This window comes from Nesoenas mayeri (assembly GCF_963082525.1).
Source record: "Nesoenas mayeri genome assembly, chromosome: 6".
Lineage (NCBI taxonomy): Eukaryota > Metazoa > Chordata > Aves > Columbiformes > Columbidae > Nesoenas > Nesoenas mayeri.
The window spans coordinates 33564216-33578904 of record NC_137545.1 but is presented as its reverse complement, the minus strand read 5'-3'; the positions used below and the strand labels follow the sequence as shown (position 1 = coordinate 33578904).

The following is a 14689-nucleotide window of genomic DNA, read 5'->3' as shown; positions in this document are numbered from 1 at the left end:
GTAACACATTGTTTTTTAAAGAAGGAGCTTTGGTCACAGCATGCCTACAGAGATGTATAGGAAGAGCGTGGGACAAAAGGCATGACCCAATAAACATTTTGAAAGTATATTTTATAGAGGAACTGAAGATAATATTTCAACTATTAGTTATGTCATGCTTATAGGACACTAGGCATAGTGTGAAGAAAATAAAACACCTTAGAGATCCAAGATCTGATCCAACTTCCCCTGAAGTTTGTAGGGTTTTTCCCTGCAAAACATAGACCCATCCTCAGATATATTTTCTGCCTCATCTTCTCTCAATACTGATTTTAATGTATTGACAAAACAAAATAAACTCCAAAGCCATAAACAACCCAAAGCACCACAGCCAATAAGAGTGCTTCAAGTTCTTGTTATTTTGTTACTCAGATTAACAATAGTTGAACTATTCTCAATCCAGTTGCTAGGACTAATCTATTACCCAAAAAAATTAGATCTAGTTAAATTATAAAACAAATTTCTAGCAAAATCACAATTATAAAGCAAGCTCCCAGAGAAAGTTCACCTTTGAGACTCAGAAACCAAAAGATTTAAATTAAAAAATTCAGCACCACTTAAGTGGGTTTGAGAAGTCGTTCTTGAACTGATCTCCATGTCTGAGGCATAGTAGCTAAATATTTGAGTTTTGTAATTACCACAAGAAAGCTTAAAGGCTCATCAGATATTAATATAATTTGAATTTTTAATTCATTCAAACTCACCTGAATCTTAAGTTTTCAGACTTGGGTGGGTCACAATAACCTACTTGGGATTTCAGACAGATCTGGGAGTAATAACCTCCCCATTCTCTAGTAAAGAAACAGGAAAGGATTCCTGTTGTTTTCTTTTTGCAGCCAAGGGTATTATATGAAGAGATTGAAGAATACTGGATTATAAACACAAATGAGTACATACAGAACAGTAAATTCAGCAGTTATAGTTTTCTCTATAACAACTTCTGCATTATGTTACTTAATCCTAATCCTTAACTTCACAAATATGTATCTTAATGCAAGACAATTTTTGATGTGCAAAGGTAAATAAAGTATATAAATATTGTAGGAGCGGAGCCTTTGGCAACAGACTGCAAGGCAAAACCCATTTCTTCCTTTGAAAGTGTGTAGCACCTAGAACAGTGACCTAAACTTCATACTCTTACTACAATACCAATATTATCAAATAATATGCACTAGCCATTTTGCAACAGTCTCCAACAAAGATCAAATGGTAGCATGAATAACTGAACTAAAGATGTTGCCACAAAAATAAGACAGTTGAATGAAGGCAGTTGTGCAGTAGCAATCACACGATTATGTGTTTGTAACATCACTGACTGTAATTTTCTTAGAGAAAACTCTACTGTATAAAAGAAACCAAAACCCACAGCAGACTGTGCATCGGGAAACCTGGCAAAACACGTGGACCTTGTATATCCTGCCTCAAGAAGCTCCAATTAGTTGTGGTGATTCTTTCCTGCTACTTTCTCCATTTTCAGCAAGATTTCCCTTCACTAAAGCGGTGTTACACATAAACCAGACCTGATTCATATTTCTAGCCCCATTTCTCCAAGCATGACTCAGATTGTTGTGTAGGCTTGGAGTATGTAATGTTCTACCACTATGCCCATAGTCATAACCTGTCTTTCTCTGTTTTTACTTCATTCAAGTAAGTCAGTCTGTCTTGAGTCCATTGCTAAGTGTCACTGACTCTTGCCTTGAACAAATCCTCACCCTCAGTGCAGCGTGTCTTCACATGGGTTTGCACAAGCTCTTGTGCATGCCAAGAGACAAAACCATCTACCACAGGAGCTGCCTGTGGCCAGGAAAGGGTCATTTTAGTTTCTATCTTCTTCAGGTCTCCCTGCATGCCTTACCACAACTGGAGCGACTAGTATGCAGCCCAACACCCTGATGCAGCAAGCTGATGTCTCCTGCATGCTAACGTCCTCATATTCACAATACTGACTTCTGAGCAGAGCAGAAGTCACTCCGCATTTTTCTAGCAAAAAATCTGTTCCATCTACAAAAGACCATCACTGCTGACAGCAGCACTATGCTGGCATAAGAACAGCAGCTCCAGGTTGGTTCAAGTAGTCTGCATCTTAAGGTTATTACTCTTTTCCCACTATTTTCCAAATGTCCTTTCAGCTTGATACACCCCCACATCTGCTATTCCAAAAATAAGATGCCCAGCCCCCTGCAAGGCAGCAGCCCCGTTTAATTGCCCAAGTCAACCTCACCAGGCTCTAAAAGTCACTACAGTTGCCAGCCTGTGCAATGCTAGCATTGAAATGCCCTCTAGAAATGTCATTGCGCAGACACATAACCCAAATACAGGTCTTTCAGCATTATGGAAACTCTTGAGAAACCTATTTGATCATGAGGAATTTCAAACACCGAGTAAAACTGGTATTCCTGGTAAACACCATGAAGGCTTCATTTAGTATTAAAAAAAAAAATAAAGAACGGAAAATTGTAGCCCTGAGTTGCATCTGTATCCTGAAGTATTTCTGTAGTCTTTTTGTCTTTTTTATCCTGACTTTGTCATACTGTCAATAACAATACCACAACTCCTTATGTAACCTCTGTTCTACAGGTGAAATCTAAGAAATCCAAGTTGCATAAACTGTGCCTGTTTGCTGTCTGAATAGATATTTATCCTAAACCAAAATGAAACATCACGCCATCAGAGGGGATCCAAGGTCTAAAATTCAGCTAAAGCTAAAAGAAAAGGAGCATATGGGAAATTATATCCGGGTACTGCTCTTTTTCAGTTATGTTTATGTGCAGATTATGTGAGAACAGATATATTTGATGTATTTGTTATATTGTGGGGTTCCCCCACACAATCATATATTTCAGTCCAATGAGTTAGAGCAGAATTGAGTGTCACATCTCACTGTACTTATAGGTTGGAAGTGAAAAGTGCTCACTATTCATGCCCTTCCACATAGGTCCCCTATGCGGAGGATAAAGAGGTGGAGGATAAAGTCTTTGTAGATTCATTTCTGCTGACTGTATGGGCTTTCATATGACTATACATGTGTGTGGGTTATACTGGAGATGGTGTAAAATGTGTGGCACATCATCTGTCACACTCTTTCCCTCAGCAGAAAAGGTCTCTCTCCTGGGCAGCTCTATCAGATGGGAGTTTGGCAGCACTGAGATGGCACAGCTAAGAGCCACAGCACAGTCACAAAGAGAAACCGGCCACCAGAAGTTCCACCAAGATCTTTGCAAATGTCTGTTGTGGACAGATGTAAGAAAAATGGAGGAAAATAACTTTTCCTCAATTAGGTGGAACCCTCCCTGTCACCCATTAATTTTCTGTTAAAACTATTTCCAAGTTTAGCTCCCAGTTATTTTAATAAAATAATACTGTACAGCACCAAAAAAAGGATAAAGTGAAGTCCTCCTGCTTACCTCTTCTAGTGATGCTCTCTGAATAATTATGATTGACTTTGCATCTTTCATAATTCAAATGATGACTTTTAATACACTGACCTTCAGGACACATATTTTTTAGGATTTTGTGAGCAGCAGTATCATATCCTGCACATCCTGCATTTTGCTAGATGGTGTTGTGATAGCAAGCTTAACAATCAGGTGCCTCGAATCTGTTTTTCAGTCCTCCTTTCAATTATAATCGCAATAAATACACTAATAGCCATTATAAACATTTCTCACCTTCCACTCTTATACAATGCCCTAGTGAGGCACAGTGCTTTACTGAGCAATAGCTAGGTCAGTAGAAATGAACAGTGGAATTTAGGTCAGAGAAGTTAATTACCTGATTTGGGATTTGGCCAGAATACTAGGGTTAACATCTGTAATCATGAAAGTAGTATCTAGCCTATAATGATCTAGGGTCATCAGGACTTTTTTCACATTTCAGACAACTGCTCTCAAGTACCTTGCCCTTTGGCAGCACAGTCAGATATGGTTTAGTGACTTATACCATCAACTTAAATATCAGCCACCACCTTGGAGGTCTTAGCCCCACTGCAGCTGTACTCTGAGGGACACCACATGAAGAGGGACACCTGCAGCAGCCGCTTCACTCAGGACAAGCTTTTGTGCAGGTGACAGTGAGCGTTCAGAGAGGGCTCATCTCTGCATTGTTCAACTGCAGCAGGGGGTATGCATGCATTTTCATAACCCAGTGCAACAATCAAAACACCAATACATTCTGTCCTCATTTCTGTGCTGAAAGCACAGCAATTTCCAGAACAAACACCCTACACCTGAAAAGAATAAGAAAGCTAGAAAAGCACTTATAAATGTATAATGATGTTTCAAAAAAACAAAAACAGAAAAAAAAACAAAGGTAAGTCGAGGCGCATTCAAAAAGACTGACCAATTAACTATTGAAAAAGCCAAACTGCCACTGTGGCCACAACTGACAGCTTGATTAGCTTTTCTTTTCCAAGGTTTTGAAAAGTATCTTTTGCAGGGTGTGAGGGGAAAATCATAAATTATTAAGCTGCCACCTACAGCTCTCATTAATTCCCGGTCAAAGAAATGTCAGACACATTTAAAAAATATTGTATTTCTTTTCCAAAATGCAAACAAAGTCCACAGGACTGTGCTGCTCTTAGTCAAGGAAATAATCATATACCAGTGCCTGGGTGGACAGAACAATACTCTGCTTCCCAGAAATCAGGCTGCTATAGCAGCCCAGCCTGACCTTCCTCACTTCACCTTCCACAGGTCTGCGGTGCTCTTGGAACTGATGGCCCTTTCCTCACCCATGTGCACAGACCGGCTGTTCACAACGCGCCCTCAACTCACCATGGAATTCATGGCAAAGTGGTTGTGCTGCGTCTGGAGGTCAAGGGCATGTTGGTAGCTCACGCCGATCTCCGTGTGACTCTGCAGGAACAATTCTTTGTTGTGGCTGATCCAGTCGAACATCTAGAAGTATTCACATAGGGGAAAAAGAAGTATTAGAAAGGGATGAAAAAGTAAGAGACAGTGCAGAGTATAAAAATCCACAGCTCTGAGACACACATATAAGCAGCACAGAGAAAAACCCCTCATCTATGTTCTTTGTAAAAATAAACTGTTACTGAGCAATGGAAGCATTTAAGTTATCGCCACATTCTGTTATTAACAGAATGATAAGTCAGGAAACATAATTCATAAAGCACGTTCCTCAGTAAGCTGGTCCTATCATATTCTTCTTATAAGTAACAGGAATTTCTTATATACAAAGATGGCAGCAGAGGGACCTAAAATCAGGGTTTCCTGATTCTAGGGTATTATATTAATGTCAATAAAAAGTACACATTTAAACTTCACCCACTTCCAAATGTATTTCCAAGCAAAATGGATAGTTCAGGTACTTCAGACACAGATATAGACTGAATAAAGTTGATTAAATTCATTCCTTATTTTGTAGCATGTTCATGTTACACTTCAATCTGCAGCATGCTCATTCATTATTAGGCATCACAAGTCAGCTAAGAAATAGTGTGTTTCTGTTTTGGCTTGTTCTGTGCTGTGCTAGAGACTAAATGCTTTCAAAGTGAGAACTTTCCATTCTTTACTCCTGTCTACAGCTCTTCAGGCATTACAATCTCAGGTTTCTTCTTTTTTGTAAACATTTTTGTTACAGAATCCCTTCAAACCACATTCTCTTATGTCTATCCCAGCAAGCTGCGGAACTATCCATTTAATAATGACTCTTTCATAATTAAAACAAACAAACAAAAACGAAACCAAACAAACAAAAACCCCACTAAACACACTACAATCTCTCCCTGCCCCAACATACTTATTAATTCATTATAAGGAAAGAAAAACTAATTATAGAGGCAGCGGAGGTCACGTCAATACAGCCCCTGGTGGTAAATAAAGTATTTTAAGGTGAAAAGGCAAGTGATGCAGCTCCTAAGCAACCACCTTACAGTCCAGATCATTGTTATAACATTTAGGTGTCCTCCAGTCAAGAACTGTTTTGTTTCTTAGCACTGAATAACATTTTTTGACCTGTGACAGCTGAAGAACCCTCTGAGCCCACGGCTCAGTCACTGTGTGTTGCTCAGGGCCAGTGACCTCTTCCCTGTAGAGATGATGCTCCCAAGAGCAGAAAATAGGCCCTGTACAGATCACATATGATTCCTGAGATAACTTGGCATTTCGTGCTGAGCATTCTATTCTTCACAAGATTGCACTCCTTTTATGTAGGGGATTTGCAGAAACAATATTGAATATCCCTTTCATCAAAAAGTAAATAAACATTGCAATTGCTCCAATGCCATCAGACACATTGCACTGACCTGGTCCCAAAAATCTGTTACATGTACTTGACTTCTTAATCTTTTATTTATAAAAATACACTTGCAACCACAGACTCTATACTGGCTTGTATTTTGTGCTGATGGACAGTCTTAAAGGCCCAATTTGGTTCGAGTTACAATGATGCAAGTCCGCAGTAATATCACCGACACAGCTGCTTTCTCATTTGTACCTGTGGAGCTGATCAAAATCAGACATACCAGAATTTTTTCGTAAAGTATAAATACCAAGATTTTTTGCAAGAGTGAGGTCAGGGGTTTCAAACAGTGCTGACAATTAAACAGAATGAAACAACCTACTATAACCTGAAGATGCACCTAAAGCTTTCTCATTGGATTCCTTTTTCTTACTTTATTAAGATCTAATAAGCAACATAAGCACAAAGTATGTTGTCACACTTGTGGGCTCAAAGAAAAAAAGAAAGCCATAAAGCCAATAAAGAAAGAAAAATTCCATAACAACAGAGTTCATGTCCCAACAACAAGATTTTACATCTCTGCTGAGAAAACAAAACAGATTTCTTGTAAGTAGATATATGTTTGATGTGAACATTTTTTAATGTTTTAAACAACCTAAAGACATCCAGGGAGAAGAAAATTGGCAGCAATCCACTAAAAATAAACAGTAAATCTAATATTTTATGCTGAGCAATGCCAAATCAGGATCTTTTTAAGACAAGTAATTTAAACTAGTAATCTATTATTCTGTGGATAGGGAGCATTTCCTCCATCTAATCTATACACGTATTATTGGATGAGAATCTAGGTTAAATTAAACTATGCTTCTGCCTTTCAAAATACAATAATAAACTACCAAGAAATTAAAACTAAACTTAAAAGATGATTAATCTTTTTGTCTTGTTTAATCAACTGAAATACAAAATAGCAGTTGAAAGAATTACCTTTAGGAATTTTGAGAAACAGACCTCAGCGATAAGATCTGTATCACCTTCCAAAACCGTGTATTTTTAAAACTTCTGTTCATGGTCAATAGCAGATTTTGGAAGAGACTCAATTTCACTTTAGACTTTGAATCTTTCTATTGCATTCTTTATAAAAAAATACTTTGGTTTCAGCTGGCCTATGAATGTAGCAAATTATGCACCATCAATATGGTCTGAAGTCTCTTCCTGACTCTCTCAAGCCTCACTTGAAAGCCCAAGGAATGAAGAGTTTTGAGTTTAATGTAGTTTGGAGCAGGGAGGAAATAAAGCAAGATGCCTAGGAAAGAGCAAAGAGAAAAAAAATATGCAGATTCACTACAGTCTAAGGTAGGTTTAATGATGCACTCTGTGCTGTAAAAAAATTTGTTTTTCTTGGGTCTTAATGAATTATAAGCAGTATTTACAATCAGTCTTGCTTCACCCAACAACCAGGGCTTTGCAAGACTGCATACCTTACAGAATGCATCACTGTATCTGAGACAGCCAAACAAGTTCCAGATGAACTGGTACCTCTGCATGACAGTCTAGTGCTGTGTGGAAATACTAGCTTTACCTCCAAAACCAAGACAGACTGGACACATCAGTGCTTGGATTTGTCTACATAGCTTGTGTTTCCAGGGCTGGTTCATTCAGAGACTTCTGCAGTATTTCTGCTTAATGCCTACTTAACTGTAGACGTTTTCCCAAGTACCCAGAAAAGACTACTGGGTTTTCTTTATTGCTCAGGTCTGGCATCATGGGAAACTTTGTACTTTCACCCTCCTAATGAAGGATATATGGAAATTATAAGTATTACGCAGTTCCATAGATCACAAGATTGGCTTAATAATCATGGGATTTAAACAAATGAATAAATAGATCAAAATTGAGTCTTACTTGCTTTTGAGATCAAATATATTGTGTTTTCAAACTTTTCTCCTCAACCACAAGATCTACAAATAGACTTAAACTATTTTCTTGTAATAATACAACCAGAAGTTGAGGATCTAAAAATACCAGATGTTGGGTGACTTGTGATGCTGCTGCAAGAGTTAACAATGTGTGGCCAGGAGATTTCAATATGAAAGTCTGTCAACTATGCCTGGCCCGGCCCATATTACTAGCAATGTTTCTTGAAAGCTTTTAAGTTAAACTTGTTTTCCACATGAGAAACACTGACCCTTCCTATGTTCCTGAAGTGAGTTTGCTTAATTAAAGCATACCATTAAGGATGTGAGCATGGCAATGACCCAACAATTGCTAATTCGCTCAGCCCTGTGAGGACCACCTCACTTTCAAGGGATTTAGTCGGGCTCCTGGAAAAATGTTAAACATTCTTTGATAAGTTAGTTTTCCTGTCAAACAAATGAGTTTTTAATACAGTAAACAGCAGAGTCTGGATAACGTGCCCTGTGAAATCAGCTTAAACTAGATACAGTGTCTCAGCTAAGACTGTCTATGTCATTATAACACTGATATAAGCCACTGTATAAATGGATCCCATGTCATTCATGAAAAAAACTGCCGTAACAAACCTAGCCTAGTGATCATCATAAAAATAACGGATCTTCAATTATTCCTTTAGCTTACAGAATTCTTAGTTGGTGCCATACTGATTGCCAGTGAATTAATTCTTAAATCTGCTAATCATTTGTGCACTCACAAATTCACAGTAAACAGGAGCACAGAATAAGTAAGATTGGACATTATGTCACTTAAAATACATGAACCAACTGTCCTCAATGTCTCCCAGACTGGCATTTCTCCACATTTCTGTAGATAATCTGGAGACTAGTTAAGTAGTTAACAGTTTTCCAATGACTGAGTAGCTGGAGAGAGGGGTTAAGCATATTTAAAACAGGAGATAAACTTTCAATGTGATTATCTCTTGTAGTCACTGTTTCAAACTATACATGAAGGAAAGACAGTACGTATGCTGAAGAATGTTAAGTGCAACATTTAATTAATAAAATTACTCTCTTACGAGGGAGTCAGAAGAACTAAGAATGATCCAAGGAGTCTCTACACGACACTCTGCTAATGTGTCTACCTATCATTAATGATCATACACACACCAGTAATTATTACATGTGGGGTTGTGAGGTCACTTCACTTGAGAGTTAAGGTGTCAGATCTTAGCTCCAAAGTCAGTCATGCTGGGAACAATGAGTTCTTAACCTCATGTTTTGTCATCATGGTTGATGAGTTACTAGAAAATCCAGGTTAAGTGTTAGACCAAACAGCAGGTCTCAAGCTGGTCATGAATAAGTCCTATGGAGGGACAATGTGTCTCCACACTTTCCCTGGATTTGTAACATCTGGCAGGTTAGTATGCATAGGGTGAGAACAGCTGTTTTGGAACAGAGAAGAAACATGGATATGGAACAGCATGTATGCAGACTGTGTGCAGTCCAGCCCTATCTCAGATAAAATGAGATTTATAACATCATTTCAAATAATAACTTCTGCTCTCTGGCTTTTGTCAGAACTCGATAAGGAGTACTAGCACTGGGTCCTGAAATAGTGGTGCAGAACACAAGATGAAGTTCCCATCACATGGCTGGCAACACACCCTATGCCAAGCGGTACCAAGGGGAGCATTACAGCCCTCATGTTTTTGGCAGCAAGTGAATTGAATGTATTTATTAACGGATTTTTTTATTCATGTTAAAAATAATAAATCCTAAATCCATCTTACGCTATCCTCAGACTGGAATTAATTATGAACCTGCTTGTGCTAAATCATCTTCTCTGTAAGTTCTGAGTCATAAATATCAAAATTGTACTGGAAAGTAAGGACAGAATGTTAAGCATTATAACCATACCATCTTGAAGAACAATACAGGGTTCATGTCAAGAAAATGGTCCCAAAGGGACACTTAGGTCAAGTCCAATCCCTTTCATAAAGGGATGAAGTTCCACCTGAAAACTAGTTAAGTGCCACAGCTCAGGTCCTCCTATGAGAAGCAGTTCCAGAATCTTTTTGGTCCCATTGCTGAACTCTTCACATACTCTCTGACCTACATCAGACTCATGGCCAGTTTATACATGTTTGCTCTTAGGTCAACACTCTCCTTTGAGTCAAAAAAGTTCTCCTTGCAGGTGTTTAACCTTTTCCAGTGTGGACATGTAGAGTTCATTGTCTGTTCTGATGTTTGTTTTGCTAGAGCCCAGCTCTTCTATTTCTTCGTATGATACACAGCCTCTCTCTGCACTTGTTCTAGCTCATGGTTATTTTTCTATCCAAGTTAAGGTCCTAAAAGGACTTTGTAGAATGTTTTTTTGCTGGAAATACTCCAACTGACATCATCTAGGATCACCTGTGCAGTGCTTCTGTCATCAACTTCAGAAAAGAAAGTGTAAAAATGGGAGAGCAACCGCTACTGAATCAACATCAGTACCTTCTGCATTACCTTGCTATCTTTTCTCTTGGTATCCTCCTCCATAAATATTGACAAAGATCTGTAGTGTTTACCAGATTTACTCTGACAAGCACAACTTGAATTGTATTCTGAATAAGAAGAGCAAATTCAAGAGCACTTAGAAAAGAAAGGGTTTTTTAATAAACTCCCGTCAGTCTCACATGTAATACATCAGGCATAAATGTACACATAAACGTATTCTCTCAATATGCCTCCGTATGCTGCTAACAAAGGTAAAAAAATGTTAATCTAAAAGAATATCTTGCTTGTAGTTGAGTAGAGGACAGATGACTAATTATATGCCAGATGAAATCCCTATTAGGTCAGTGCTTTTCAATCTATTCAAATTTGCAGATCCCATCATGTTTTTCAAGGTAAGCGTTATAGCAAATTAAAGTCTAAGGGAAACAAATCTGTTCTATCGAATACTTTTACCAGCTACCAAGGAACTTAATATCCATGATCCACAGGTTGGAAAACATTGGAGACAAGCATGCATTGCTTGTTAAGTAGAGGTCCGTATAAGAGTCCATGTGCATTTTGGATTTTCAAAGCTATCCAACCAGTGTTAAATTGACTAATCTACAACAACAAATGGAAAGTTCCACTCTGAGGGCATCTACAGCTAAACATTTTCATATGTTTCCACAATATAAACAAAATAATAACACACATAGAACAGTAACTGCCAGAGTCCCTCTCTTGAGGTTTACCAAGTTTCCAACTACAAGGTCTATTCCTATGTCATTAAGTGAGTTGAAGTATTCACAACAACTCAATTAAAGATGCATCAAGCCGTATTCTTTATATCTCTTTCAATTTAATTTAGACAGTATTTGAACAAAAACAATACAGATTTGTGGTACATATGCAGTCGATACTAATACACAAGTGCTTGATCCTGGAAAGACTTGCATGTGAGCTACCTTTACAAAACTCAATTAATCAAGAAAGTCACCAAGTGCCTCCAAACAAGAATTGTAACTATATTTTAATTTGAAACAGCTATACCTAAGTCACCTGTACATCTGCAAAAGGCCAACAGCTCCACAAAGAAGCACATGAGAAGAGCCAACGGTAAAGCAGGGATATCAAATTCATTTTCACTGGGAGCCACATAAGACTTGTGGTTGCCTTCAAAGGACTGAATGCAATTCTAGGACTGTATAAATGTACAAGTAGTTACAAAGCAGTATTCAGATTATCTTTGTGCAGATGTGGGCTGGTCAGTCCCCATGGTCATGAACTGCTTTCCCTTCCAGTGCTTGACACAAGTGCACAATTGCATGATGATCTTTTTCAGGAATGAAATTGTGTGTTAATGAGATGTGTCAACTGTGAACTTCAGATCTACACAGACATTGTGGCCATACCTAAATGCATCTTCAGTTAATGATTTCACGTGCTGTTTGAAGACTGAACACCAAGCTGAACTGAAAACCAAATGCCTTTGCAGACATATTCTGTTTATCAGGACATAGAGTGGAGAGAACATTACCCCATAGGTTCTCCAGTTGTGCTTCTAGATCAGGGATGTCAAACTCATTTTCACTGGAGGCCACATCAGCCTGGTCTAAAGAATCAGGATATTTTCCTGGAATACAGCAAAATCCCTCCACTCAAGCCTCTGAACTACATTCAGCAGAACAGATGGCTGATGCTGGCTTTCCAGACTAGCTGCTCCCTGATTGTAAGGAGCCAGGAACAAAAATGCAGCCATTAGGGCAAGGGCCTTATTAGTCAGAGGCTGTCCCACAGCCCCTGATAACAGCCAGGTTTAGTGAAGAGACCATCAGACAGGTTGTGGTGACAAGTCCAAGCTTAAGCTAGGAAGTCAATCAGCAAGTCAGGATCAGGTCCAGCAAGGGCAACTAGGCTCAGACACAGCCCCATGATCACACCACAGGTCCACAGAGACACGGCAGGTTCCAAGTCATGGCACAGAATCAAACGATGGCCAGGCAGGGCTCTGTAGAGCTGGAAGCTGGTATCCCACAGCTGAGCTGAAATGGGGCTTCTGGCCAATGGGCAGGGGTTGGGGATGTCCCAGGTGAGGCTGATCAGAACCTCCGACACCCAGCAGTGCTCACGGGGCCCTGACATGGGCTGCTTACATGAAGGGTCACTAGGAAAATGGCTGTTCTCAGACAGAAGTCTACTGGCCTCAGAATAAGTTCTGGACTTAAAGAAAACTTTGATAGCACATTTCATTTTTTTCATGAATCAACAAATTTCATGAAAACTGATGAAAACAGAAAAAAAAATCTCAATCTGCTATAATTCCCATGGCTGCTCTATAAATACAGCCTTAATTAAATCAAAGTACTTGTAGGTTTAAAATAGTACTCTGAGTACATCTAAACGCTTTGCTAAGCCAAGGCCTAAATACCAAGTTGTGTTTGGTTTTGTATTTGTGTCTTGTTTACAGATGGTGATGGACAAGCCAACACTTCTGCCAGATCTTTCCCTTTCACATGTGTTCAGCATGATCCACAGCCAGGGTAAACTGGTGTGGTTCCAATGAGGCGAATTTACACCAGCTGAAGATTCAGACCCACAGCTGTATTTGTGTAACCTCAACGCCGCATGAACACAGTTTTTCCATTATAAATATCTGTGTATATGATTCATAGCATACAGTAAGTTTAAGCTACAGCACATTAAATTATTCCATACAATGGGCCCAAATGTCAACCCACTAGAAAATTAGCTAGATGTGTGACATGACAGATAGCTCTGTATTAATATCAGAGCACAACCTTCTAACAGACACTGAATGTTCCTACTAAATGCAGGAGTAAGACATCTGTGGTTTTTTCCTCACAAATACCAAGCCACAGCCATGCACAAAGTAAAGCATGTGATTCCTACAATGCTGAGTAGAGAAGCAATAGTTTTACTGTTGAAGGTGGGAAAAATTACAGATACTGACCACATAAATATGACCAATGATATTGGGTATATTTTATACATCCACGTGTTCGCTTTGCTTTTTTTTGAAACATTGTACCTTTCCACCACAGTTAGTGACATTCAACACTCAGACATTCCTGGAAAATATTTTCTGTTCCTTAAAATGGAAATAACCTTTCCTGGGCATAGATCATTTACAGAGAACTGCTTGCTGCCTAAGTGTAAATTAATTCATTAGCTGGATAGAAAATGTAATACCAAAAGACATAAACAGACAACAGTCTCATGAATGGAAAATAGTGTAAATTATGAAAATATCAGAGTGTGTGCCCAGGTAGGAGATCTTCCTCCCATTTTTCAGAATCTGTGAGATACAATCTCATTCAGCTAAAAGTTCTGTTCAAGTTTGGTGAGTTTGTTATGGACCTTAGTTCTATTCCTGGCTTAATGTGTGACACTCCCATGACTCCAAATATCTGCCATTAAAAACAAAACAGCCAGGCAGATGTTTACTGCTTCGTATCAGAAGTGTGGCATTTCCCCTCCCAAAAATCACCTGTGTCTAAGGTGCTACACCTTTTCATCACCTGTGTAGGACATAAGGCACCCAGGATTTAGATGCCAAATCATTTGGAGGGGCGTTGTAATACATGAAGGTTCAAGAAAACACTTCTGAATTAGTTTTCGTAACATGCATGATACGTAAGAAGAAAAGCCAGAGTGACCTGGTTTAAAATGACCCTGATACTCTTGGAAATGATACACAGACCGTGCTCCTGCTTTCGTTCCTTAAACCATCACCAGCTCCTTAGAAGGCAGCCTCTCAAATGCACACTCACGGTTACGTGTTCCCTATAAACATATATGAAGGCTAATTTAAGGTATACATTAAAGGCTCAAGCTCTGCCAAGTGTGGGCCATTTAAAGGATTTCAGCCAGGCCAGAAAGACACTCATTTAGGAATGATCCCATAGCTACATCTGAAAGATGCTGCACAATAAGTCTATGAACCTCACACACAGTTTAATTACACTATTTCCTGGCAGCTAGGCTCTTATCACCTAACTTTGAGGACTAAAGCAATAAATTAAAAAAAAAAAAAAAGAAAACAG

The 14689-nt window shown here is 38.8% G+C and overlaps 1 protein-coding gene across 4 annotated transcripts in view; it reads right to left on the bottom strand.

Moving 5' to 3' along the window:
• Positions 1-14689, bottom strand: part of KALRN (kalirin RhoGEF kinase) — a gene marked incomplete at both ends in the record, with an annotated part of 504008 nt that overhangs the window by 274586 nt on the left and 214733 nt on the right. For all 4 annotated transcript variants that reach the window (XM_080346391.1, XM_080346393.1, XM_080346392.1 and 1 more), the window contains one exon: positions 4812-4934. In XM_080346391.1, the coding sequence (XP_080202517.1) occupies positions 4812-4934 (123 nt within the window). The remainder of the gene's footprint in view (positions 1-4811; positions 4935-14689) is intronic.